Source organism: Arachis ipaensis, chromosome B1 (genome assembly GCF_059453495.1).
Source record: "Arachis ipaensis isolate K30076 ecotype BB chromosome B1, ASM5945349v1, whole genome shotgun sequence".
NCBI classification, from domain to species: Eukaryota; Viridiplantae; Streptophyta; class Magnoliopsida; order Fabales; family Fabaceae; genus Arachis; species Arachis ipaensis.
In genome coordinates, this window is record NC_142436.1 from 105,082,865 (window position 1) to 105,109,686 (window position 26,822).

At 38.8% G+C, this 26,822-nt stretch overlaps 1 protein-coding gene across 1 annotated transcript; it reads left to right on the forward strand.

The window, feature by feature from the left end:
• Nucleotides 1-16,598: 16,598 nt before the first annotated feature.
• LOC148577762 (uncharacterized) lies at nucleotides 16,599-17,015 on the forward strand. Its single transcript, XM_088502909.1, has one exon. It carries the CDS (start codon nucleotides 16,599-16,601, stop codon nucleotides 17,013-17,015), a length of 417 nt encoding a protein of 138 aa, XP_088359035.1.
• The last annotated feature ends 9,807 nt before the right edge of the window (nucleotides 17,016-26,822 follow it).

Consider the following 26,822-nt stretch of genomic DNA (forward strand, 5'->3'; position numbering starts at 1 on the left):
AAGAGGAAGAACTAGCCGCCATCACTAAGGTGGACCCGTTCTTTAATTTTCTTGTTCTTTATTTTTTTGTTTTTTGTTTACTATGCTTTATGTTTATTTGTGTTTGTGTCTTTATTACATGATCACTAGTATCTAAGTGTCTATGTCTTAAAGCTATGAATGTCCTATGAATCCATCACCTTTCTTAAATGAAAAATGTTTTAATTACAAAAGAATAAGAAGTACATGAATTTTGAATTCATCCTTGAAATTAGTTTAATTATTTTGATGTGGTGACAATACTTTTTATTTTCTGAATGAATGCTTGAACAATGCATATGTCTTTTGAATTTGTTGTTTATGAATGTTAAAATTGTTGTCTCTTGAAAGAATGATGTAAAAGGAGAAATGTTATTGATAATCTGAAAAATCATAAAATTCATTCTTGAAGTAAGAGAAAGCAGTGAAGAAGCAAAATCTTGGGGAAAAAAAAGAGGAAAAAAAGAAAAAAGGAAAGAAAAGAAAAAGCAAGCAGAAAAAGCCAATAGCTCTTTAAAACAAAAGGCAAGAGCAAAAAACCAATAGTCCTTTAAACCAAAAGGCAAGGGTAAAATAAAAAGGATCCAAGGCTTTGAGCATTAATGGATAGGAGGGCCCAAAGGAATAAAATCCCGGCCTAAGCGACTAAAACAAGCTGTCCCTAACCATGTGCTTATGGCGTGAAGGTGTCAAGTGAAAAGCTTGAGACTGAGCGGTTAAAGTCGTGATCCAAAGCAAAAAGAGTGTGCTTAAGAACCCTGGACACCTCTAATTGGGGACTCTAGCAAAGCTGAGTCACAATCTGAAAAGGTTCACCCAGTTATGTGTCTTTGGCATTTATGTATCCGGTGGTAATACTGGAAAACAAAGTGCTTAGGGCCACAGCCAAGACTCATAAAGTAGCTGTGTTCAAGAAGCAACATACTGAACTAGGAGAATCAATAACACTATCTAGATTATGAGTTCCTATAGATGCCAACCATTCTGAACTTCGAAGGATAAAGTGAGATGCCAAAACTGTTTAGAGGCAAAAAGCTACTAGTCCTGCTCATCTAATTGGAGCTAAGTTTCATTGATATTTTGTAATTTATAGTATATTCTCTTCTTTTTATCCTATTTTATTTTCAGTTGCTTGGAGACAAGCAACAATTTAAGTTTGGTGTTGTGATGAGCGGATAATTTATACGCTTTTTGGTGTTGTTTTTAGGTAGTTTGTAGTATGATTTAGTTAGTTTTTACTATGTTTTTATTAGTTTTTATGCAAAATTCACATTTCTGGACTTTACTATGAGTTTGTGTGTTTTTCTGTGATTTCAGGTATTTTCTGGCTGAAATTGAGGGACCTGAGCAAAAATCTAATTCAGAGGCTGAAAAAGGACTGCAGATGCTGTTGGATTCTGACCTCCCTGCACTCGAAATAGATTTTCTGGAGCAGTAGAAACCCAATTGGCGCGCAATATATAATAGTCCATACTTTTCTCGAGTTTTGACGACACAAACTAGCATTCAAACGCCAACTTCCTGCCCTATTCTGAAGTTAAACGCCAGAAACAGGTTACAAACCAGAGTTAAACGCCACAAACAGGCTGCACCCTGACGTTTAACTCCAAGAGAAGCCTCTACACATGTAAAGCTCAATGCTCAGCCCAAGCACACACCAAGTGGGCCCTGGAAGTGGATTTCTGCACTATCTGCACTTAGTTACTTATTTTCTGTAACCCTAGCTACTAGTTTAGTATAAAAATAACTTTTAGAGACTTACTATGTACCTCATGACATTTTACACGTTTCATATTGTATTTCTGACGACATGGGTCTCTAAACCCCATGGTTGGGGGTGAGGAGCTCTGCTGTATTTCGATGAATTAATGCAATTACTAAAATTTTCTATTCAATCACGCTTGTCTCTATTCTAAGATATTCACTCGCACTTCATCCTGATGAATGTGATGATCTGCGACACTCATCACCATTCTCAACCTATAAACGCGTGCCTGACAACCACTTTCGTTCTACCTTAGATTGATTGTATATCTCTTAGCCTCTTGGTTCACGATCAGAGTCTTCGTCGTATAGGCTAGAATTATTGGCGGCTATTTCTGAGATCCAGAAAGTTTAAACCTTGTCTGTGGTATTCCGAGTAGGATCTGGGAGGTGATGATTATGACGAGCTTCAAACTCACGAGTGCTGGGCGTAGTGACAGATGCAAAAGGATCAATGGATCCTATTCCAACATGAGTGAGAACCGACAGATGATTAGCCGTGCGGTGACAGCGCATTTGGACCATTTTCACTGAGCGGACAGATGGTAGCCATTGACAATGGTGATCCACCAACATACAGTTTGCCATGAAAGGAGCCTTGCGTGCGTGAAGAAGAAGACAGTAGGAAAGCAGAGATTCGGAAGACAGAGCATTTCCAAATCCTCAATCTGTTCTCCATTACTGCATAACAAGTATTATTTAATTTATGCTATTTACTCTTCATAAACCCAATCATTTTTATTACTAATTTCCTGACTAAGAATTACAAAATAACCATAGCTTGCTTCAAGCCAACAATCTCCGTGGGATCGACTCTTACTTACGTAAGTTATTACTTGGATGACCCAGTGCACTTGCTGGTTAGTGGTACGAGTTGTGAAAAGTGTTATTTACAATTCGTGCACCAGACCTCAAGTTCAAGACAACCTCATCAAGAGGAGGGAGCATGAGCTCCTCCCAAAAATTCCTCAATTTGACTATTGGGCCCACTTAGAAGCATCTGTCACCAAGCTGTAAGAAGCTATGGATAAACTCAAAGAAGAGCAGCAGAATCAAAACATCATGCTCTGCAAACTACTCAAAGAACAAGAGAAACAAGGGCGTGAGATACAGGAGCTAAAGTGCCAGAAGCTGTCCCTTGAAGAGCCAGACGTCCCACGGATTGAAGGAGCACTTATCCCTCAAAATAAAGGTTGTTGAGTCCTAACTCTGTGATAACTTTTGTTATTAGAAACCTATTTTAAGAGTTACATGAGCATTCGTACTAGAGTCGTTTATTTTTATGTCTTTAAATTCCTTTCTTTTATTGTTATTTGTCTGCTTTTATGTTTATTTTCTGTCTTGTTTTTATCTTTATTACATGATCATTAGTGTTTAGAGTCTATATCTTAAAGCTATGAATGATTTCATGAATTTCTCACCTTTCTTATATGAAAAATGTTTTATTTGCAAAAGAACAAGAAGTGCATAATTTCAAAATTTATCTTGAAATTAGTTTAATTATTTTGATGTGGTGGCAATACTTTTTGTTTTCTGAATGAATGCTTGAACAGTGCATATTTTTTATGGTGAAGTTTACGTATATTAAAATTATTGGCTCTTGAAAGAATAATGAAAAGGAAAAATGTTATTGATAATCTGAAAAATCATAAAATTGATTCTCGAAGCAAGACAAAGCAGTAAAGAACACAAAAGGGGCAAAAAAAAAAGAAAAAGAAAAAGCAAGCAGAAAAAGCCAATAACCCTTTAAACTAAAAGGCAAGGGTAAAAAGGATCCAAGGCTTTGAGCATTAATGGATAGGAGGGCCCAAAGGAATAAAATCCTGGCCTAAGCGGCTAAATCAAGTTGTCCCTAACCATGTGCTTGTAGCGTGAAAGTGACAAGTACAAAGCTTGAGACTGAGCGGTTAAAGTTGTGGTCCAAAGCAAAAAGAGTGTGCTTAAGAACTCTAGGCACCTGTAACTGGGGACTCTAGCAAAGCTGTGTAACAATCTGAAAAGGTTCATCCAGTTATGTGTCTGTGGCCTTTATGTATCCGGTGGTAATACTGGAAAACAAAATGTTTAGGGTCATGGCCAAGACTCATAAACTTGCTGTGTTCAAGAATCAACATACTGAACTAGGAGAATCAATAACACTATCTGAATTCTGAATTCCTATAGATGCCAATCATTTTGAACTTCAAATGATAAAGTGAGATGCCAAAACTGTTCAGAAGCAAAAAGCTACTAGTCCCGCTCATCTAATTGAAACTAATCTTCATTGATATTTTTGAAATTTATTGTATATTCTCTTCTTTTTATCCTATTTGGTTTTTAGTTGCTTAGGGACAAGCAACAATTTAAGTTTGGTGTTTTGATGAGTGGATAATTTATACCCTTTTTGGCATTATTTTTAAATAGGTTTTAGTATGTTTTAGTTACTTTCTATTATATTTTTATTAGTTTTATGCAAAAATCTCATTTTTGGACTTTACTATGAGTTTGTGTGTTTTTCTTTAATTTCAGGTATTTTCTGGCTGAAATTGAGGGACCTGAGCAAAAATCTGATTCAGAGGCTAAGAAAGGACTGCAGATGCTGTCGGATTCTGACCCTCCTACACTCAAAGTGGATTTTCTGAAGCTACAGAAGCCCAATTGGCGCGCTCTTAATTGCGTTGGAAATTTGACATCTTGGGCTTTCCAGCAATATATAATAGTCCATACTTTGCCCGAGATTTGATTACCCAAACTAGCATTAAACGCCAGCCAGAGACCCTTTTCTGGCATAAAACGCCAGAACTGGCAGCAGAACTGGAGATAAACGTCCAAACTGGCACCCAAGCTGGCGTTTAACTCCAAGAATGTCCTATGCACGTGAAAGCTTCAATGCTCAGCCCAAGCACACACCAAGTGGGCCCCAGAAGTGGATTTCTGCACTATCTGCACTTAGTTACTCATTTTCTGTAAACCTAAGTTACTAGTTTTGTATAAAAACTACTTTTAGTGATTCATTTGGTAACTAATGACATTTTACATTTCATATTGTTTCTTCTACAGCATGAGTCTCTAAGCCCCATAGGTGGGGGTGAGGAGCTCTGCTGTGTCTCAATGGATTAATGCAATTACTACTGTTTCTATTCAATCATACTTGATTCTATTCTAAGATGCTCACTCGTACTTCAATATAGAGAATATGATGATCCGTGACACTCATCATTATTCTCAAATCTATGAACGCGTGCCTGACAACTACTGCCGTTCTATCTGAGCTCAACGTAGTCATTAGGCGACAGCTTGAGTGCGTATCTCTTGGGTCTCTGATCCATGGACCGAGTCTGTGAGATTAGAACCTTCGTGGTAGAGGCTAGAACTAATTGGCAGCATTCCTGGGATCCAGAAAGTCTAAACCTTGTCTGTGGTATTCCGAGTAGGATCTGGGAAGGGATGACTGTGATGAGCTTCAAACTCACGAATGTTGGGCACAGTGACAATGCGCAAAAGGATAGAGAGATCCTATTCCGACACTAGTGAGAACCGACAGATGATTAGCCGTGCGGTAGCTGTACCTGTTATTTTTCATTCGAGACGAGAGATCTGACAGTTGATTAGCAGTGCAGAAACCGTGCCTGGTATTTTTCATCGGAGAGGACGGATCGTAGCCATTGACAACGGTGATCCACCAATATACAGCTTGCCATTGAAGGAAGCCATGCGTGTTTGGAGAAGAAGACAATAGGAAAGAGAGATTCAGACGATAGAGCATCTCTGGAACCTCAACCTGTTCCTCATTACTGAATCACAAGTATCATTTATTTCATGCTATTTACTTTTTATAAACAAAATCAATCATATCATTTGAATCTCCCAACTAAGAATTATAAGATAACCATAGCTTGCTTCAAACCGACAATCTCTGTGGGATCGACCCTTACTCACGTAAGGTATTACTTGGACGACCCAGTGTACTTGCTGGTTAGTTGTGCGGAGTTGTGAAAAGTGTGATCACAATTTCGTGCACCACTTATTAGGTGGGCGTTGCTGCTACAAGAATTTGACATTGAAGTGAAAGATAGGAAAGGGAATGAGAACCAAGTGGCAGACCATTTGTCAAGACTATCATAAGATGCTAACCAAGCTCCACATTCAGTGAACGAAAACTTCCAGATGAACACCTTTTTACAAATCCAACAAGCTCTCTGGTTTGCAGACATTGCAAACTACAAGGTTGGAAGGAAGATTCCCCAAGAATTCACCAAGCAGTAAGTGAAGAAGTTGCTCAATGAGGCTAAGAAATTCTTATGGGATGAACCATTCTTATTTAGGAGGTGTCTAGATGGAATGATTAGGAAATGTGTTCCTGAGAGTGAGATGAGAGACATACTATGGCATTGCCATGGTTCAGCTTATGGTGGACATTTTGGGCCAGAAAGAACAGCAGCCAAAGTACTTCAAAGCGAATTTTATTGGCCAACCATATTCAAGGATGCTAGATAGTTTGTTCATCAATGCAATGAGTGCCAAAGAGCTAGAGGATTAACAAGAAGAAATGAGATGCCTGAGAACTACATCTTGGAAGTAGAACTCTTTGATCTTTGGGGCATAGATTTTATGGGCCCTTTTCCACCTTAATATTCTTTCAAATACATACTTGTGGTAGTAGAGTATGTCTCAAAGTGGGTGGAAGCCATGGCAACAACCAACTGTGATGCACAAATCATCCTGCAATTCTTTAAGAAGCACATTTTTACTAGATATGGAGTGCCTAAGGGTCTTGTCAGTGATGGTGGTAGTCATTTCTACAACAAACAGATGGAGAAACTACTTCACAAATACGGGGTGATGCATAAAGTGGCCACACCATATCACCCACAGACTAATGGCCAAGTAGAGCTTGCAAATAGGGAGTTGAAGAGGATTTTGGAGAAAACAGTGGGGAACACAAGAAAGGATTGGGCCAGAAAATTAGAAGATGCTTGACGTTAGGATTTTTGCCAGTAAAGAATTTTATAAAAACAGTCACGTTGTAGATATAGTCTCTAAACCAACAGAAATCCCTTCGTACAAACGTTTTTGGTTGTCACAAGTAACAAACCCCTTTGAAATTGATAACCGAGTATTTAAACCTTGGGTCGTCTTCTCAAGGAATTGCAGGGAGGTATGTTCTTATTATTGGTTATGAATCTTGTAAATTAGGGGTTTTAGAAAGTAAGGAAGCAGTATGTTGAATGATAAGAAAAATAAAATAATAATAATAAAATAAACTCTTGGCAAGGTATGAAAATCAGAATTCCTATCCTAGTTATCCTTATCAATTGTGATGAGAATTGGATTTTTCTCCCACTTTGTTAACCTCTAACTATGAAGGTAAGTTAAGTGGATGAATTAATTTTTATTCCTCAAGTCCTAGTCTTTCCTTTGGAAAGGCTAGAGTTATTGGAACTCGAATTAATCCTTGAAGAATTCCAATTTTCAGTCAACAATGAGTTTGATAACTCAAGTGTCTCCAATGACCTAACCAAAGCCAAAAGGGAAGAGAATCTACTTGAATGAAAATAATTTGAATACATAAATTAAAGAGAGCAATCGTAATTCTAAAATACCTCAATTAGCACTAATAAAGATATCAAATGTAATATGAAAGAGTTTATAAATTAAATTAGGAAAATAAATAAAAAGAACATTGAACCTGGGATTGAGAGTCACTCCTAAAACTAAGAGAAATCCTAAATCCTAAAACTAAATCCTAAGAGAGAGAGGAGAGAACCTCTCTCTCTAAAAACTACATCTACTCCTAAAATTGTGAATTTTAAAGCTTGTTTATGTAATGATGCATTCCCCCACTTTATAGCCTCTAATCTGTGTTTTCTGGGCCGCAAACTGGGTCGAAAACAGTCCAGAAATCGCTGGAGATGAAATCTGCCACGCTGGTTTTTTCGCCACTACGACGCCTCCGTGTGGATCACGCGACCACGTCACTTAGCGTTAGGGAAACTATGGTATATTATATATCAAATCGAAGCCCCAAACGTTAGCTTTCCAACGCAACTGGAACCGCATCGTTTGAACCTTTGTAGCTAAAGTTATAGCCATTTGAGTGCAAAAAGGTCAGGCTGGACAGCTTAGCAGTTTCTCCAACTTCTTGTATTCCTTCCACTTTTGCATGCTTTCTTTCCATCCTCTGAGCCATTCCTACCCTGTAATCTCTGAAATCACTTAACACACATATCAAGGCATCTAATGGTAATAAGAGAGGATTTAAACATAGGGAACTTAAGGCCAAAGAAGCATGTTTTCAATCAAAGCACATAATTAGGAAGGCAAATGTAAAACCATGCAAATAGTATGAATAAGTATGGGTAAAGAGTTGATAAAAACCACTCAATTGAGCACAAGATAAACCATAAAATAGTGGTTTATCAACCTCCCCACACTTAAACATTAGCATGTCCTCATGCTAAGCTCAAGAGAAGCTATAAAAGTAGTGAAGAGGAATGATATAATGTATGAAATGCAACCTATCTGTATGAATGCAACTACATGCAAAATGTTTCTACCTACTTGGTTAAAAGTAAATAAGCTCTTCAAGACAAACATAAATCAGATTTCACTAATTCAAATCATACAATAAAAAGCAAGTAAACTTGTACGAAGATAGCTCATGAAAGTAGGGAACATAGAATTAAGCACTGAACCCTTACTGGTAGTGTATATGCACTCTAATCTCTCAAGTGTCTAGGGTTAATCACTCTACTCTTCTCTAGTCATGCTTTCTAAACTTTGTTCTTCATCTAACCAATCAAAAAAAATTTAATGTACCAATGCAAACATCATGAGGTCTTTTCAAGGTTGTAATGGGGCTAAGGTAAGGGTGAGGGTATATATATATAAGGCTAAGTGAGCTAACAAAGTGAATCCTTGATTAGTCTAAGATCTCACCTAACATATACATACTTTATATAATTTAAAAATACTTTACCTAGCTACCCAAATTTTTTCCAGTTTTGATGTTACATGCTCATGTTTCAATGCTTATTATTATTTTTTTTAATCCCATGTGCATTGCTTTATTTTACATTTGGGGAATTCTTTTGTGTCCCCTTTATTCAACTACTGAAAAAAACACTTTTTTTTTAATGCACATGGTAATTCAATTATTTTGATTTCACATGAGCATGCTTCCCAAAACTTTTATTTTGAATTATTTTATTCTTTTCAACTTTTCTACCTTTTGTTTTTATCATCCATGTTCCCAATGGGTTTTCCCACATTTAAACCATACATACTTCCTATCTTAAGCTAACCAAGGATCCAACTTGGGATTTTTATTTTGTTTTTCTGCTTAAGGCTAGTATTGTGGCTTATAGAATAAAACGGAATTTAAAGGCTCAAGGGGGCTAACAAGGGTGATGTAAAAGATAGGCTATTTGGGATAAGTGAGCTAAAGATCAAGCAATGGCCTCAATCATATGCAAACATGTAAATACACTAAATATTGGACATATAGAATGGAACAAAGTAAAGATCACAATTATAGAGAAGCAAACACACAAGAATAAAATATTTATGGTTAAATAATGTAACCATGTAAATAAGCTCAAAATCTTACAGGTTGTGTGTTCTTTAGCTTAAAAATCATGTTCCAAATATAACTTCAAACAAATTTAACAAAAATTTTTTTTTCAATTTAAATTAGTGAAATACTATAAAAATTTCTTGAAAAAGAAAATATTACTTCAACCAAGTGGTAAAATATGCACAAAATCAAACAAACATGCAAATGTAACAAAGAAAATTTAAACATTAGTGTTGAGATAGGAAGGTACTAACCCACGGAGATCGGTATCGACCTCCCCACACTTAAAGATTGCACCGTCCTCAGTGCATGCTGAGATGTGCAGGTGGACGGGTTGTTTCAACTGTTTGCTTTTCTCTAAAGATTGTGTAGATGGACTTGTCTGTCTCCCCTTTTAGAAGTTTCTCCCTTTTTCCGTCTTCAGTGGCCAGCCTGAAAGAAGAGAAAAAGAAGAACGGTAACCCAGAGATAAAGATAAGAAAACAAATGAAGTATGGATGGGTTAATGCTAACTGATAAGGGTCTCATTTACATGGAAGCTTCAACATGTACGTGAGAAAACAATAGAAGCACATGGCATACCAGTGGTGCAAAATTTGCAACAAAGGGGAGGAGTGTGGGTAATGAAAATATCAATAAAAGTTCATGTCAATGCAAATAAAGTACAAATATCATAAAATATTAGCATGGGCAGATAATTAATATCATCCCACAGTGTAAAACAAGTCACTAAAAATAATTCAAGAAAAGAAAAATAAAAATAAGAACATTTAACACCAATGGTAAAATAATAAATTTAGAAAAGAAAAATAAAAATATGCACAAAATTAAAATGCAATGAATGAAATTGCAAATAAATTAAGTAAAATAGAATGAAGGTGAACAGGAATGAGAAGTGAAAGAAATAAAGTGAGAGAGAAAGAAGAAAGAAGAAAAGATAGAAGAATTTAGGATTGGGGAAGAAAAGAAAAGATATTTGGCTGATCTGGATAAGCTGTGCGCCGCATGTGACGCGGACGCGTGAGTGACGCGATCGTGTGGTGTGCGATAAGGTCAGGTGACGCAGACGCGTGGGTCACGCGATCGCATGGCATGATTTGTGCGATTGGCGCGAGTGCAGCCTCGGGGTCACGCAACTCTCTGTGTAAAATTCTTTTTGCCAAATTATTGGGTGACGCGATCGCGTGGTGGACGCGATCGCGTGGTGGACGCGATCGCGTGGTGGACGCGATCGCGTGGATGGCCTTATTTCCAATATGACGCGGACGCGTGGGTGACGCGTTCGCGTGGGAGGACTTGGGCTTCTAGCATGAGTCCAGCCCTACTCCAGCACAACTTTCGGCCATGCACCCCTTTTACGTCGATTTTCAGGTCACGCGGCCGCGTGAGTGACGCGGTCGCGTGGGAGGCCAAAGTTCCCACATGACGCGGACGCGTGGAGCAATTGGTGCCATTGGCACGCCTCCAGCCACGCTCTTGCGTGACTCTCTGTTCAATTCTTTTCTTCCAAAACGCACTGGTGACGCGGACGCGTCAGCGACGCTGCCGCGTCGCGTGCGTTTTTTTTTTTTTTATATCTGAAAAAATGCAGAATGTAGTGTTAATATGAATTTGATGCAAAACTTCAGGTTCAATACAATAAAATAAAATAAAACTCGAAAAGAAATAAAACTAAATAAAAATGAAAAAGGAACGATCATACCATGGTGGGTTGTCTCCCACCTAGAACTTTTAGTTAAAGTCCTTAAGTTGGACATTTGGTGAGCTTCTTGTTATGGTGGCTTATGCTTGAACTCATCCAGGAATCTCCACCAATGTTTGTGATTACAATATCCTCCGGGATCCCAAACTAGGCATGTAAAGCCCTTGAGCAGTTTTAAACAGGTTCTCAGGCTTCTAGTGTGCTGAATGTTAGAACAGACTCCAGGATCCTAAACTTTGCTTTTACACCCGTCTTTGTGTTGATCATCATGATTCCATCTGGGTGGTTCAGCCTTAGAATTCTCACTGAGGCGTCCAAACAACTTCCTAGACCCATTTAGTTGAGTTTTACACCAACCCTTGCATTTAAACTTTGAGCTTCCAACCATAATGAACTTTGCAGGACAATTCTTACCACTGACCATCTTTCTCTTACTCTTAATGCCACAAAGAGCTCTAAGTTGACCATCCGTCTCCAGTAGCCCATATTCTAGTGGGATTAGAAAGCTAAGGGATATGAATTTTACCCACTTGAATGTTGTGAAGGATGATGGCAACTTAGGGGGAGGTATTGTTAACGAATTTGCAAGCTCCACTCCCTTGTGCTCTTCTCTGACAACTTCCACCTCTTTGCAAACTTCTTTAATTTCAACCTCTCCCTCTTGGTAACTTTCTTCCAATTCAATCTCTTCTTCATTACTTACCAAGGGCATGGGAGGTAGTGCTTTTTCTTCTTGAATTTCCATCTCTTGATCAATCTCTTCAAAGTCTTTAGCCATGATATGCCTTGGAGGTTGTACACCCTCCTCAGCATCAATTTCAATCGCCTTGGAAGGAGGTTCTATAACCTGACTTTCCCATGGAGGTTCAACATCTCCTAAGTCTTCAACCACTTCTTCTTCTGCAACTATTATGGCTTCCTCCACTTGTTCCAATACAAAGCCATGTTCCTCATTGTCCACCGAAGTGTCTAGTGTCTCCTTCATGCTTTGCTCTTCTTTTAATTCTCCACATGTAGCCATGAGAGTTCTTTGAGGGCTCAGATATTGGGAAGCTATTATATTTACGAACTCGCCTAAGGCGGCCGCGAAATTTAGCACACTCTTATTCATCCTTTCTTGCCTTTGAAGAATAACACGATGTCTGTCATCCATTGAAGGTTGGGGTGGATATGAGGATTCATTGGTTGGGAGAGAGGGTTCATAATAGGAAGGTGGTTCATCTTGATAATGACATGGAGATGGTGAATATTGAGTTGGTGGTTCATGAGAGTAGTTATGTTGGAAAGGTGGTGGTTCTGTGTATGGTTCATTTGGCTCATAAGGTGGTTGGTATGGTGGATACGGGATAGGGTCATATGGAGGTGAATGGTTGTAGTTGGCTTGTGAGTGTGGTGGTTCAAAGGTATGTTGGGGAGGTTCATAGGCATATGATGGGGGTCCATCATATCTATCATCTTGGTATGCATCGTGGAATGGTCTTTGTCTGTGGTACTGTGGAAGGTGTTGTTGCCAGAAGGGCTGATCAGATCCTTTTGGCTCCATCCATCTTTGATTGCTTAGACCTTGATGCATATTCCTATTATAGCTTCCACTCCTTTCAACAGATTTAGAACCAAACTCAAAGCGAAAGGGGTGAGAATTCATGGTAGCTAATAAAAATTAAAAACGAAAATAAAAACAAATTTAAATTAAAAGGTTATTTAAATTTTGAAATTTAAAATTTGAAATTTGAATTTTGAACTTTGAATTTTAAATTTTTGAAATTTGAAATTTGAAATTTGAAAATTTTTAAATTTGAATTTTGAAAATTTTTAAATTTGAATTTTGAAATTTGATTTTTGAAATAAGATAAGATAAGATAAAAATTTTAAAATAAAAATCTGAATTTTTTTTATGGAAAATTCGAAAATTCAATAAAAATAAAGAGAAAAGATATTTTTGAATTAAATGAGGAAAGAAAAAAATAATAAAATAACACCCAACTTAAATTTTTTAGATCAAAACGAAGAAAACAACTAAGAACAACTTGAAGGTCAAGATGAACACGAAGAACAAATTTTTGAAATTTTTTTTTTAATAACTAAATAAAAACCAATAACCTCTTAATTTATGAAAAAGCAAAAATAAAAACAAAAATAAAAACAAATAGACAAGCAAAAAATAAATATTTACAATAACCAATAATAAGGCACACGTTTGCAATTCCCCGGCAACGGCGCCATTTTGACGTTAGGATTTTTGCCAGTAAAGAATTTTATAAAAACAGTCGCGTTGTAGATATAGTCTCTAAACCAACAGAAATCCCTTCGTACAAACGTTTTTGGTTGTCACAAGTAACAAACCCCTTTGAAATTGATAACCGAGTATTTAAACCTCGGGTCGTCTTCTCAAGGAATTGCAGGGAGGTATGTTCTTATTACTGGTTATGAATCTTGTAAATTAGGGGTTTTAGAAAGTAAAGAAGCAGTATGTTGAATGATAAGAAAAATAAAATAATAATAATAAAATAAACTCTTGGCAAGGTATGAAAATCAGAATTCCTATCCTAGTTATCCTTATCAATTGTGATGAGAATTGGATTTTTCTCCCACTTTGTTAACCTCTAACTATGAAGGTAAGTTAAGTGGATGAATTAATTTTTATTCCTCAAGTCCTAGTCTTTCCTTGGGAAAGGCTAGAGTTATTTGAACTCGAATTAATCCTTGAAGAATTCCAATTTTCAGTCAACAATGAGTTTGATAACTCAAGTGTCTCCAATGACTCAACCAAAGCCAAAAGGGAAGAGAATCTACTTGAATGAAAATAATTTGAATACATAAATTAAAGAGAGCAATCGTAATTCTGAAATACCTCAATTAGCACTAATAAAGATATCAAATATAACATGGAAGTGTTCATAAATTAAATTAGGAAAATAAATAAAAGGAACATTGAACCTGGGATTGAGAGTCACTCCTAAAACTAAGAGAAATCCTAAATCCTAAAACTAAATCCTAAGAGATAGGAGAGAACCTCTCTCTCTAAAAACTACATCTACTCCTAAAATTGTGAATTTGAAAGCTTGTTCATGTATAGATACATTTCCCCACTTTATAGCCTCTAATCTGTGTTTTCTGGGCCGCAAACTGGGTCGAAAACAGCCCAGAAATCGCTGGAGATGAAATCTGCCACGCTGGTTTTTTCGCCACTGCGACGCGTCCGCGTGGATCACGCGACCGCGTTGCCTAGCGTCAGGGTAACTATGGCATATTATATATCAAATTGAAGCCCCGGACATTAGCTTTCCAACTCAACTGAAAAACGCGTCGTTTGGACCTCTGTAGCTAAAGTTATAGCCGTTTGAGTGCAAAGAGGTCAGGCTGGACAGCTTAGCAGTTTCTCCAACTTCTTGTATTCCTTCCACTTTTGCATGCTTCCTTTCCATCCTCTGAGCCATTCCTGTCCTGTAATCTCTGAAATCACTTAACACACATATCAAAGCATCTAATGGTAATAAGAAAGGATTTAAACATAGGGAACTTAAGGCCAAAGAAGCATGTTTTCAATCAAAGCACATAATTAGGAAGGCAAATGTAAAACCATGCAAATAGTATGAATAAGTGGGTAAAGAGTTGATAAAAACCACTCAATTGAGCACAAGATAAACCATAAAATAGTGGTTTATCAATGCTCTCTGGGCATATAGAACAGCATTCAAAATTCCTATTGGAAAGTCTCCTTTTCAGTTGTTATATGGCAAGTCTTGTCACCTTCCTGTAGAGCTTGAGCATAAAGCTTTCTGGGCCACCAAACTCCTCAACCTTGATTCTCAGGCAGCAGGAGAGAAGAGGCTATTGCAATTAAATGAGTTGGATGAGTTTAGACTAGAAGCCTATGAAAATGCTAAGATATACAAGGAAAAAGCCAAGAGATGGCATGACAAAAGGATCTCAAAGAAGGAGTTCAAACTAGGACAGCAAGTACTCTTGTATAACTCCAGGCTCAAAGTTTTCCCTGGCAAACTCAAGTCTAAATGGACTGGTCCCTACTTGGTGACAAAGGTTCTCCCTTATGGAAGCCTTGAACTCCTAGATGAAGCAACAAAGAGCAATTTCACAACAAACGGTCACAGGACAAAGCATTATTTGGGATGCCCTTGGGACAAAGAGAAAGAGAGTCAGAAATTAAGCTGAGCAAGAATGAAGGATGTCAAGCTAGTGACATTAAAAGAGCGCTTGTTGGGAGGCAACCCAACTAGAGGTAGTTTTCTTTTCCTAAACTATTTCAATAAAAAGGTTAAGTAGACTATTCTGTATTGTAAGGAGCTAAGTTCTATGGATGCCTTGTTAGCACAAAACAAGATGATTGCAGCACAACTAGCAGCCTCAACAAAAAGGATGGAGACTGGCCAAGTCTCAGCTGTCCAAGCTCAAGCACCACCATAGGAAGAAGATGTCCCAGAAGTTGAAAGTGAATGGGAGTAGGCAAATTATGTGAACTACTCTTCTAAACCACCATATGACCCAAACTCCAAGACATATAACCCAGGTTGGAAGAACCACCCAAACTTTGGGTGGAAAAACCAACAAAGCCACAACCAGGACAATAACAGACCATACCAATCCAACCAACACAACAACCATAACCCCAACCATCAATCAGGCAACAACAAACCTTACCATAACTCACAAAACACCTCATATCATTCTACCCAAGAAACACACAACAATCACCATCAAGACACATCAACCCCAACCATGCAACCATGTGAAATCAAGAGCAATTTTGAAAGAGTGGAAGCTGCAATAGCACAGATGTCATTACAGCTGATAGGTGCTATTTCCAATGTTTTGGAAAGATAAATACAAGCCAAAAGGAAGATGGATGCCAACCAAGAAGAGTGTAGATCAAACATAAGGAATCAAGGTGTAGCAATTTCAAAATTGAAGGCACAATTGGCAAGCTTATCTAAGCAAATTCCAATGTCCACACATACATTTTCCAGTGATACCATGGCCAACCCAAGAGGGGAATGCAAGGCAATCACACTTAGAAGTGGAAAGGTAGTAGAAAAGGCATCCCCAAATTAAAGCAATCAAGAAAAAGACGCTGCAAAGGAGCCTGAAAACAAGAAAGAAGAAGAGACTCCTGCACCATCTTCATCAAAGCCAGTCATAAAGCCTTATGTGCCACAAGCACCCTATCCACAAAGGCTAAGAAAAGATGGAAAAGATAGCCAGTTCTCAAGGTTCCTAGAAATCTTCAAGAAGCTCCAAATCAACATACCCTTTACTGAGGCATTAGAACAAATGCCCCTCTATGCCAAATTTTTAAAGGAGCTCATGACAAGAAAGAAGAACTGGGGAGAGAAAGAAACCATAGTGTTAACTGAGGAGTGCGGTGCTATCATACAAAAGAAGCTTCCTCAGAAGATGAAAGACCCTGGGAGATTCCAAATTCCATGCATCATTGGTGATATCACCATTGAAAAAGTACTGTGTGACCTGGGGGCTAGCATCAACCTCATGTCCTTGGCCATGATGAGAAGGATGAAGATTGAGGAAGCCAAACCAACTAGGATGGCACTCCAATTGGCTGATAGAACAGTCAAGTTCCCTCATGGGGTAGTGGAGGATTTGTTGGTGAAAGTGGGAGAGTTTATTTTCCCAGCTGACTTTGTTGTACTGGATATGGAAGAGGAAGCCAACACATCTATCATCTTAGGAAGTCCATTCCTAGCTACTGCTGGAGCCATTATTGATGTTCAAAAAGGGGAGCTAGTCTTGAAGTTACATGAAGAGAAGATGGTTTTCAATGTCTTCAAGGCGATGAGTTATCCCAAAGAATCCATAGGAGAGTGCATGATGGTAGATACCATAGAAAAGATAGTTCAAGGAGTGTTGGAGGAAGAACAATGTGAAGAGATTATGGAGCTAGAACAACAAGCATCAGGTGGAGAGTTACCACAAGAGATCATGGAGATTCAATCAGGCTAAACCACAAGGATAACAAGGAAGTAGAGGCACCAAAACTGGAGCTGAAGACCCTACCTCCAAGCTTGAAGTATGCATACTTGGGTGACAACAACACTTACCCAGTGATCATTAATTCAAGCTTGAGTGAGGAGCAACAAGAGGAGCTTCTCCAAGTGCTGAGACAACATAAAGATGCTATAGGATGGACACTTGCAGACTTGAAGGGAATTAGTCCTTCAATGTGCATACACAAAATCCTACTTGAAGAAGGAGCTAAGCCCTCAAGACAGCAACAAAGAAGGCTGAACCCAACCATGAATGAAGTCGTTCAAAAAGAGGTGCTGAAATTGTGGCAAGCTGGGGTGATTTACCCTGTCTCAGACAGCCCTTGGGTAAGCCCAGTGCAAGTAGTCCCAAAGAAAGAAGGGATCACTGTTGTATCAAATGAGAAGAATGAACAGATACCTACTAGAACAGTGACCGGTTGGTGCATATGCATCGATTATAGGAAGCTTAATGAGGCCTCTAGGAAGGATCACTTCCCCCTACCTAGAACAGTGACCGGTTCGTGAGGCAGATTACCAGCTCTCTGGCAACTGTCACAGTTACGTACAAACTTTCGGGAGTCTCTATAGAGAGTAGGCCAGTAGAAGCCACATTGGAGAACCTTTGTGGCTGTTCGCTCACCTCCGAAATGTCCTCCATATTGTGATCCATGGCAATGCCATAGGATTTTCTGTGCCTCTTCTCTAGGCACACATCTACAGATTACTCCGTCTGCGCACCTTTTAAAGAGATATAGTTCATCCCACAAGTAGTACTTTGCATCAGAAATTAATTTTTTCTTTTGTTGCTTGCTGTACGCCTTGGGTATGAACCTTGCAGCTTTATAGTTTGCAATGTCTGCAAACCATGGTATTTCCTGAATGGCGAACAATTGCTCATCCGAAAAGGTTTTAGAGATCTCAATAGAGGGAGAGGGCGCCCCTTCTACTGGCACTTTCGGGACAGATGATCAGCCACTTGGTTTTCTGTCCCTTTTCTGTCTCTTATTTCTATATCAAACTCTTGCAGAAGTAATACCCATCTTATAAGCCTGGGTTTTGAATCCTGCTTTGTAAGTAGATATTTAAGAGCAGCATGGTCAGTGTACACAATCACTTTTGATCCTACTAAGTATGATCTAAACTTGTCAATGGCATAGACCACTGCAAGCAATTCCTTTTCTGTGGTTGTGTAATTTTTCTAGGCATCATTTAAAACACGGGTAGCATAATAAATGACATGCAGAAGTTTGTCATGTCTCTGCCCCAGTACTGCACCAATGGCGTGATCACTGGCATCACACATTAATTCGAATGGTAATATCCAGTCTGGTGCAGAGATAACTGGTGCTGTGACCAGCTTAGCTTTTAGAGTTTCAAACGCCTGCAGACACTCTGTGTCAAACAAAAATGGCATGTCAGCAGCTAGCAGGTTGCTTAGAGGTTTTGCAATTTTTGAAAAATCCTTTATAAACCTCCTATAGAATCCTGGATGCCTCAGAAAGCTTCTGATTGCCTTAACATTGGCAGGTGGTGGTAATTTTTCAATTGCCTCTATTTTAGCTTGATCCACATCTATTCCCTTGTTTGAAATTTTATGCCCAAGGACAATCCCTTCAGTCACCATAAAGTGACATTTTTCCCAGTTTAAAACCAGGTTGGTCTCTTGGCATCTTTTCAAAACCAGTGTCAGGTGATCAGGACAGGGGCTGAATGAGTCTCCATATACTGAGAAGTCATCCATGAAGACTTCCAGAAATTTTTTCACCATATCAGAGAAAATAGAGAGCATGCATCTCTGAAAGGTTGCAGGCGCATTACACAGCCTAAAAGGCATCCTTCTGTAAGCAAATACTCCAGATCGACATGTGAATGCTGTTTTCTCTTGATCCTGGGGATCTATTGCAATTTGGTTGTAGCTTGAATAGCCATCCAAAAAGCAGTAATAATTATGACCTGCTAGTCTTTCTAGCATCTGGTCTATGAATGGTAAAGGAAAATGATCCTTTCTGGTGGCTGTATTGAGCCTTCTGTAGTCAATACACATGCGCCACCCTGTAACTGTTCTTGTAGGAACCAGTTCATTTTTTTCATTATGAACCACTGTCATGCCTCCCTTTTTGGGGACAACTTGGACAGGGCTCACCCAGGGGCTATCAGAAATAGGATAAATAATCCCAGCCTCCAGTAATTTGGTGACCTCTTTCTGCACCACTTCCTTCATGGCTGGATTTAGCCGCCTCTGTGGTTGAACCACTGGCTTAGCATTATCCTCCAATAAGATCTTGTGCATGCATCTAGCTGGGCTTATGCCCTTAAGGTCACTTATGGACCACCCAAGAGCTGTCTTATGTGTCCTTAGCACTTGAATTAGTGCTTCCTCTTCCTGTGGATTTAAAGCGGAGCTTATGATCACTGGAAAAGTATCACCTTCTCCCAGAAATGCATATTTCAGGGATGGTGGTAATGGTTTGAGCTCGGGTTTAGGAGGTTTTTCCTTTTCCTGAGGAAATTTCAGAGACTTTTTTAATCCCTCTGAATCCTCTAGATCAGGTGGAACATCTTTAAAGATGTTTTCCAGCTCTGATTCGAGACTCTCGGCCATGTTGATCTCTTCCACCAAAGAGTCAATAAGATCAATTTTCATGCAGTCTTTTGGTGTGTCTGGATGCTGCATGGCATTGACAGCATTCAACTTAAACTCATCCTCATTGACTCTCAGGGTTATTTCCCCCTGTTGGACATCAATGAGAGTTCGTCCAGTTGCTAGGAAAGGTCTTCCTAGAATGAGATTAGCACTCTTGTGCTCCTCCATCTCCAGCACTACAAAGTCAGTGGGGAAGGCGAATGGCCTAACCCTGACAATCATGTCCTCAATCACGCCTGATGGGTATTTAATGGAGCCATCAGCAAGTTGGAGACATATCCGGGTTGGTTTAACTTCTTCAGTTAAACCAAGCTTTCTGATGGTGGATGCAGGTATTAGGTTGATGCTTGCCCCCAAGATCGCATAGAGCTATCCTAGTGCAATTACCCTCTAATGTGCATGGTATCAGAAAGCTTCTGGGATCTTTAAGCTTTTCTGGGAAGTTTTTCAGAATGACTGCACTACATTCTTCAATGAGGGGAACTCTTTCAGTTTCTCTCCAATCCTTCTTATGACTCAAGATCTCTTTCATGAACTTGGCATAAGAAGGTATTTGCTCAAGTGCCTCTGCAAAAGGAATCTTTATTTCAAGAGTCCTGAGATAATCTACAAAGCGAGCAAATTGCTTATCCTGCTCCTCTTGGCAGAGTTTTTGAGGATAAGGTATCTTGGCTTTATATTCCTAAACCTTAGTTGCTGCAGGTTTATTTCCTACAGAAGTGGTTGAAGAAGCCTTTTTAGAGGGGTTGTCATCAGCACTTGTGTGTGTCTGATCCCTCACTGGCAACTGAGTGCCAGGGTTGGAAGCTGGAGTGACGTTAGACGCCAACTCCTCATCTGCTCTTGGCATCTGAACGCCAGAACTGTGCTTTCTTTGGGCGTTCAACGCCAGTTCCTTGCTTGTTTCTGGCGTTGAACGCCAGTCCTGAGCATGGTTTGGGCGTTCAGCACCAGTCTTCCACCCAATTTCTGGCGTTTTAGTGCCAGAATCATTTTTCCCCAGGCTCTTACTATCCTCAGATGGAATTTGGGTGGTTTGCTCATTTCTTGGCTTCCTGTTGCCTTGAGGTGGGGTATTTAATGTTTTCCCACTTCTTAATTGAACTGCTTGGCATTCTTCTGTTATTTGTTTTGACAGCTGCTGCTTTGTTTGCTTTAATTGTTCTTCCATATTTATATTAGCCGTCCTTGTCTCTTGTAGTCTCTCCTTGAATTTGGCTAACTGCTTTGTTAGAAAATCCAATTGCTGATTGAATTCAGCAGCTTGTTCTACAGGACTGAGTTCAGCAGTTACTGTTTTAGCCTCTTCTTTCATGGAAGGGTCACTGCTTAGGTACAGATGCTGATTTCTGGCAACTGTATCAATGAGCTCTTGAGCTTCTTCAATTGTCTTTCTCATGTGGATAGATCCACCAGCTGAGTAGTCTAGAGAAAGCTGAGCCCTTTCTGTAAGCCCATAATAGAAGATGTCTAGCTGAACCCACTCTGAAAACATTTCAGAGGGGCATTTTCTTAGCATCTCTCTGTATCTCTCCCAGGCATCATAAAGAGATTCATTATCTCCTTGTTTAAAGCCTTAGATGTCCAGCCTTAGCTGTGTCATCCGTTTTGGAGGAAAGTATTGATTCAGGAATTTTTCTGTCAGCTGTTTCCATGTCTTTATGCTAGCCTTAGGTTGGTTATTTAACCACCTTTTAGCTTGGTCTTTTACAGCAAATGGGAACAGTAATAATCTGTAGACATCCTGATCTACTTCCTTATCATATACTGTGTCAGCAATTTGTAAAAACTGTGCCAGAAACTCTGTAGGTTCTTCCTGTGGAAGACCGGAATACTGGCAACTTTGCTGCACCATGATAATGAGCTGAGGATTCAACTCAAAGCTACTAACTCCAATGGAGGGTATACTGATACTACTCCCATATGAAGCAGTAGTGGGGTTAGCATATGACCCCAGAATCCTTCTGGACTGTTCATTTCCACTTAGATCCATGATAGAGAAAGGGAGATGATAAAAAAATATTTTTATTTTTTATTTATTTATTTCGAAAATAAAATAAATTAAAATAAAATAAATAAAAGTGGGTGAAGATTTTCGAAAAATGAAAAGAGTGGTTTAGGAAGTTTTGAAAAAGATATGATTTTTGAAAAAGATTTTAAATTTTGAAATAAAAATCTAAATTTTAAGAGCAATTTTCAAAAATTTGCTTTAAAATGGAGAGAAAAGATATATTTTTTTTTTGAATTTGATAAGGAGAGAGAAAAATAATAAAATAGCACAAGATTTAAAATTTTTAGATGTAATGCTCCTTTTTTTTTCGAAAATTTTGGAGGGAAAACACCAAGGAACACCAAACTTAAAAATTTTAAGATCAAGACACAAGGAAAAGTCAAGAACACCTTGAAGACTCACAAGAACAACAAGAACATGAAGATAGAACACCAAACTTAAAATTTTTAGAAAACCAAACTAAAATTTTCGAAAACCAAAGAAAAATCAACAAGAAAATACCAAACTTAAAGTTTGGCACAAGATTTAATAGAAAAATTATTTTTGAAAAAGAAGATTTTGAAAAGAATATACCCAATTACCAAGAACATAGACCAACGCTCTAGCCAATTGGGCAGTAAATGTAACACTTGTTTTGAAGAAGTATTTTTAATAACTAAGAAAAAAAGTTTTTGAAAAATTAAAAAAAAAAGGATTTTTAAAAAGAAAATTTCAACCAAAAACAATATTAGAAGACTCTAAACCAAAAAGAAAAATTTTCCCTAATCTAAGCAAAAAAATAAACCGTCAGTTGTCCAAACTCGAACAATTCCCGGCAACGGCGCCAAAAACATGGTGCACGAAAATTACTTCACACTATGTAATTTCGCACAACTAACCAGCAAGTGCACTGGGTCGTCCAAGTAATACCTTACGTGAGTAAGAGTCGAATCCCACAGAGATTGTTGGCTTGAAGCAATCTATGGTTATCTTGTGACTCTTAGTCAGGAAAACAATTCACTTATCAAATTGAATTACGAAAATTAAGAGAGTATGAAATAAATACTTATTATGCAGTAATGGAGAATATGTTGGGGTTTTGGAGATGCTTTGTCTTCTGCATTTCAGCTTTTCTCTTGTATTCCTCTTCCCTCATGCATGCAAAAGTGCAAAGTTCCTTCCATGGCAAGCTCTATGTAAGGTGTCACCGTTATCAATGGTTACTTCCCATCTCCTTAGTAAAAATGGTCCAAATGCTCTGTCAAAGCACGGCTAATCATCTAGAGGTTCTCGATCATACTGGAATAGGATTTACTATCCTTTTGCGTCTGTCACTACGCCCAGCACTCGCGAGTTTGAAGCCCGTCACAGTCATCCAATCCCAGAATCCTACTCAGAATACCACAGACAAGGTTTAGACTTTTCGGATTCTCCTGAATGACGCCATCAATTCTAGCTTATACCACGAAGATTCTGATTATGGAATCTAAGAGATACTCATTCAATCTGATTTAGAACGGAGGTGGTTGTCAGGCACACGTTCATGGATTGAGGAAGGTGATGAGTGTCACGGATCATCACCTTCTCTATAATTAAGTGCGAATTAATATCTTAGATAGGAACACGCATGTTTGAATGGAAAATAAAAATAGTTGCATTAATTCATCAAAACACAACAGAGCTCCTCACCCCCAACAATGGAGTTTAGAGACTCATGCTTTCAGAGATTACAAAGTTCAGATCTAAAATGTCATGAGATACAAAATAAATCTCTAAAAGTTGTTTAAATACTAAACTAGTGACCTAGGTTTACAGAAAATGAGTAAACTATGATAGATAGTGCAGAAATCCACTTCTGGGGCCCACTTGGTGTGTGCTGGGGCTGAGATTAAAGCTTCTCACGTGCCTGGGCTGTTTTGGATGTTCAACGCCAGGTTGTAACCTGTTTCTGGCGTTGAACTCCAACTTGTAACTTGTTTCTGGCGCTGGACGCCAGACTGCAACATGGAACTAGCGTTGAACGCCAGTTTACGTCGTCTATCCTTGAGCAAAGTATGAACTATTAAATATTGCTGGAAAGCCCTGGATGTCTAATTTTCAACGCAATTAGAAGTGCACCAATTGGACTCTTGTAGCGCCAAAAAATCCATTCCGAGTGCAGAGAGGTCAGAATCCAACAGCATCAGCAGTCCTTTTTCAGCCTGAATTAGATTTTTGCTAAGCTCCCTCAATTTCAGCCAGAAAATACCTGAAATTATAGAAAAATACACAAACTCATAGTAAAGTCCAGAGATATGAATTTTTCCTAGAAACTAATGAAAATAAACTAAAAACTAACTAAAACATACTAAAAACTATATGAAATTAACCCCAAAAAGCGTATAAAATATCTGCTCATCAAAAACACACAAGAATAAAAATTTATGGTTAAATAATGTAACCATGTAAATAAGCTCAAAATCTCACAGGTTGTGTGTTCTTTGGCTCAAAAACCATGTTCCAAATACAACTTCAAACAAGTTTTAACATAAAATTTTTTTCAATTTAAATTAGTGAAATTTTTCAAAGATAGGGTCTTAAAAGAATTTTATTACTTTAACCAAGTAGTAACTAGATGCATAAAATCAAACAAACATGCAATTAAATATGCAAATGCAACAATGAATTAACAGAGAAAATAAAACATTGGTGTTGAGAAGAAGGTAACCAACCCATGGAGATCGGTATCGACCTCCCCACACTTAAAGATTGCACCGTCCTCGGTGCATGCTAAGATGTGCAGGTGGACGGGTTGTTCCAACTAATGCTTTTCTTCTAGGATTGTGCAGATGGACTTGTTTGTCTCTCCTTTTAGAAGTTTTTCCCTTTTTCCGTCTTTGGTGGCCAGCCTGAAAGAAGAGAAAAAGAAGAACAGTAACCCAGAAATAAAGATAAGAAAATAAATTAAGTATGGGTGGGTTAATGCCAAATGATAAGGGTCTCATTTACATGGAAGCTTCAATATGTACGTAAGAAAACAATAGAAGCACATGGCATACTAGTGGTGCAAGATTTGAACCATAGGGGAGGAGTGTGGGTAATGGAAGTATCAATACAAGATAATTAATATCATCCCACAGTGTAAAACAAGTTACTAAGCACCAAAGTAAATTCAAGAAAAGATGCAACAGTTGAATAAGAAAATTTTTAACACCAATTGAAAAATAATAAATTTAGAAAAGAAAATTAAAAATATGCACAAAATTAAAATGAAATGAATGAAATATGCAAATAAATTAAGTAAAATAGAATGAAAGATAAGAAGAATGAGAAGGGAAAGAACGGAAGAAGAAGTAAGTAAGAAAGAAGAAAGAAGAAAAGATAGAAGAAATTAGGATTGGGGAAGAAAAGATAAGATAATTGGCTGATCTGGATAAGCTGTGCGGCGCAAGCGATGCGGACGCGTGAAGGACGCGGTCGCGCGACTTGCGCTTAAATTAATCGACGCGGTCGAGTCAGTCACGCGGACGCGTGACGCATTTTGTGCTACTGGCGCGATGGCAGCCTCGCGCTCGCACAACTCTCTGTTCAAAATGCATTATTGCCAAATATCAGGGTGACGCGGTCGCGTGGTCGACGCGATCGCGTGAGTGGTCATGACAGGGATGTGACGCGAACGCGTGAGCCATGCGTCTGCGTGGTAAGGCTGGGCGTTCAGCACCAGTCTAGCACCAGTCCAGCATAACTTTTGGCTATGCACCCTTTTCACGTCAATTTTTTATGTCACGCGGCCACGTGGGTGACGCGGTCGCGTGGGAGGTCAAAGTTCCCACATGACACGGACGCGTCAGTGACGCGGTCGCGTGGATCAATTTGTGCCAAAGGCATGCCTCCAGCCACGCTATCGCGTGACTCTCTGTTCGATTTTTTTCTTCCCAATGCACTGGCGACGCGGACGCATCAGTGACGCTGCCGCGTCGCGTGCGTCCTTCTTTTTTTTTTAATAATGCAGTATGCAGAATGTAATGCTAATATGAATGTTATGCATGATTCCAGGTCCAATGAAATAAAATAAATCTTAAAAACAAACAAAACAGACTAGAATTAAAACTGAAAAAGGAATGATCATACCATGGTGGGTTGTCTCCCACCTAGCACTTTTAGTTAAAGTCCTTAAGTTGGACATTTGGTGAGCTCCTTGTTATGGTCGCTTGTGCTTGAACTCATCCAGGAATCTCCACCAATGTTTGTATCTCCAGTAACCTCCGGGGTCCCAAACTAGGCATGTAATGCCCTTAAGAAGCTTCAAACAGATCCTTAGGCTCCTAGGGTGACAAATGTCAGAGCAGATTCCAGGATCCCAAATCTTGCTTTTACACCCATTTTTGTCGGGATCTTTTTTCCAGCCGGGTGATAAGTAATTTGAATTCTCACTGCAGCTACCAAACAGCTTCCTAGACCCATTCAATTGAGCTTTACACTAACCTTTGCGTTTAAACTTAAAGCTTCCAACTATAATGAACCTTGCAGGACAATTCTTACCACTGACCATTTTCCTCTTACTCTTAATGCCACAAAGAGATCTAAGTTGACCATCCGTCTCCAGTAGCCCATATTCAAGTGGAATTAGAAAGCTAAGGGATATGAATTTTACCCACTTGAATGTTGTGAAGGATAATGGCAACTTAAGGGGAGGGGTTTCTAATGAACTTGCAATCTCCACTCCTTTGTGTTCTTCTTTGACAACTACCACCTCTTTGCAAGCTTCTTCAATATCAACCTCTTCCTCTTGGTAGCTTTCTTCCAATTCAATCTCTTCTTCATTGCTCACCAAGGGCATGGGAGGTTGTGCCTCTTTTTCTTGAATCTCCATCTCTTGATCAACCTCTTCCAAGTCTTTAATGATGACATGCCTTGAGTTATTCACGCGTTCACGTTGCCTAACTGCAGGGCAGCTTTGGCAAATTATATATCAAATTGAAGCCCCGGACATTAGCTTTCGAACGCAACTGGAACCACGTTGTTTGGACCTCTGTAGCTAAAGTTATAGCCGTTTGAGTGCGAAAAGGTCAGGCTAGACAGCTTAGCAGTTTTTCCAACTTCTTGTATTCCTTCCACTTTTGCATGCTTCCTTTCTATCCTCTGAGCCATTCCTGCCCTGTAATCTC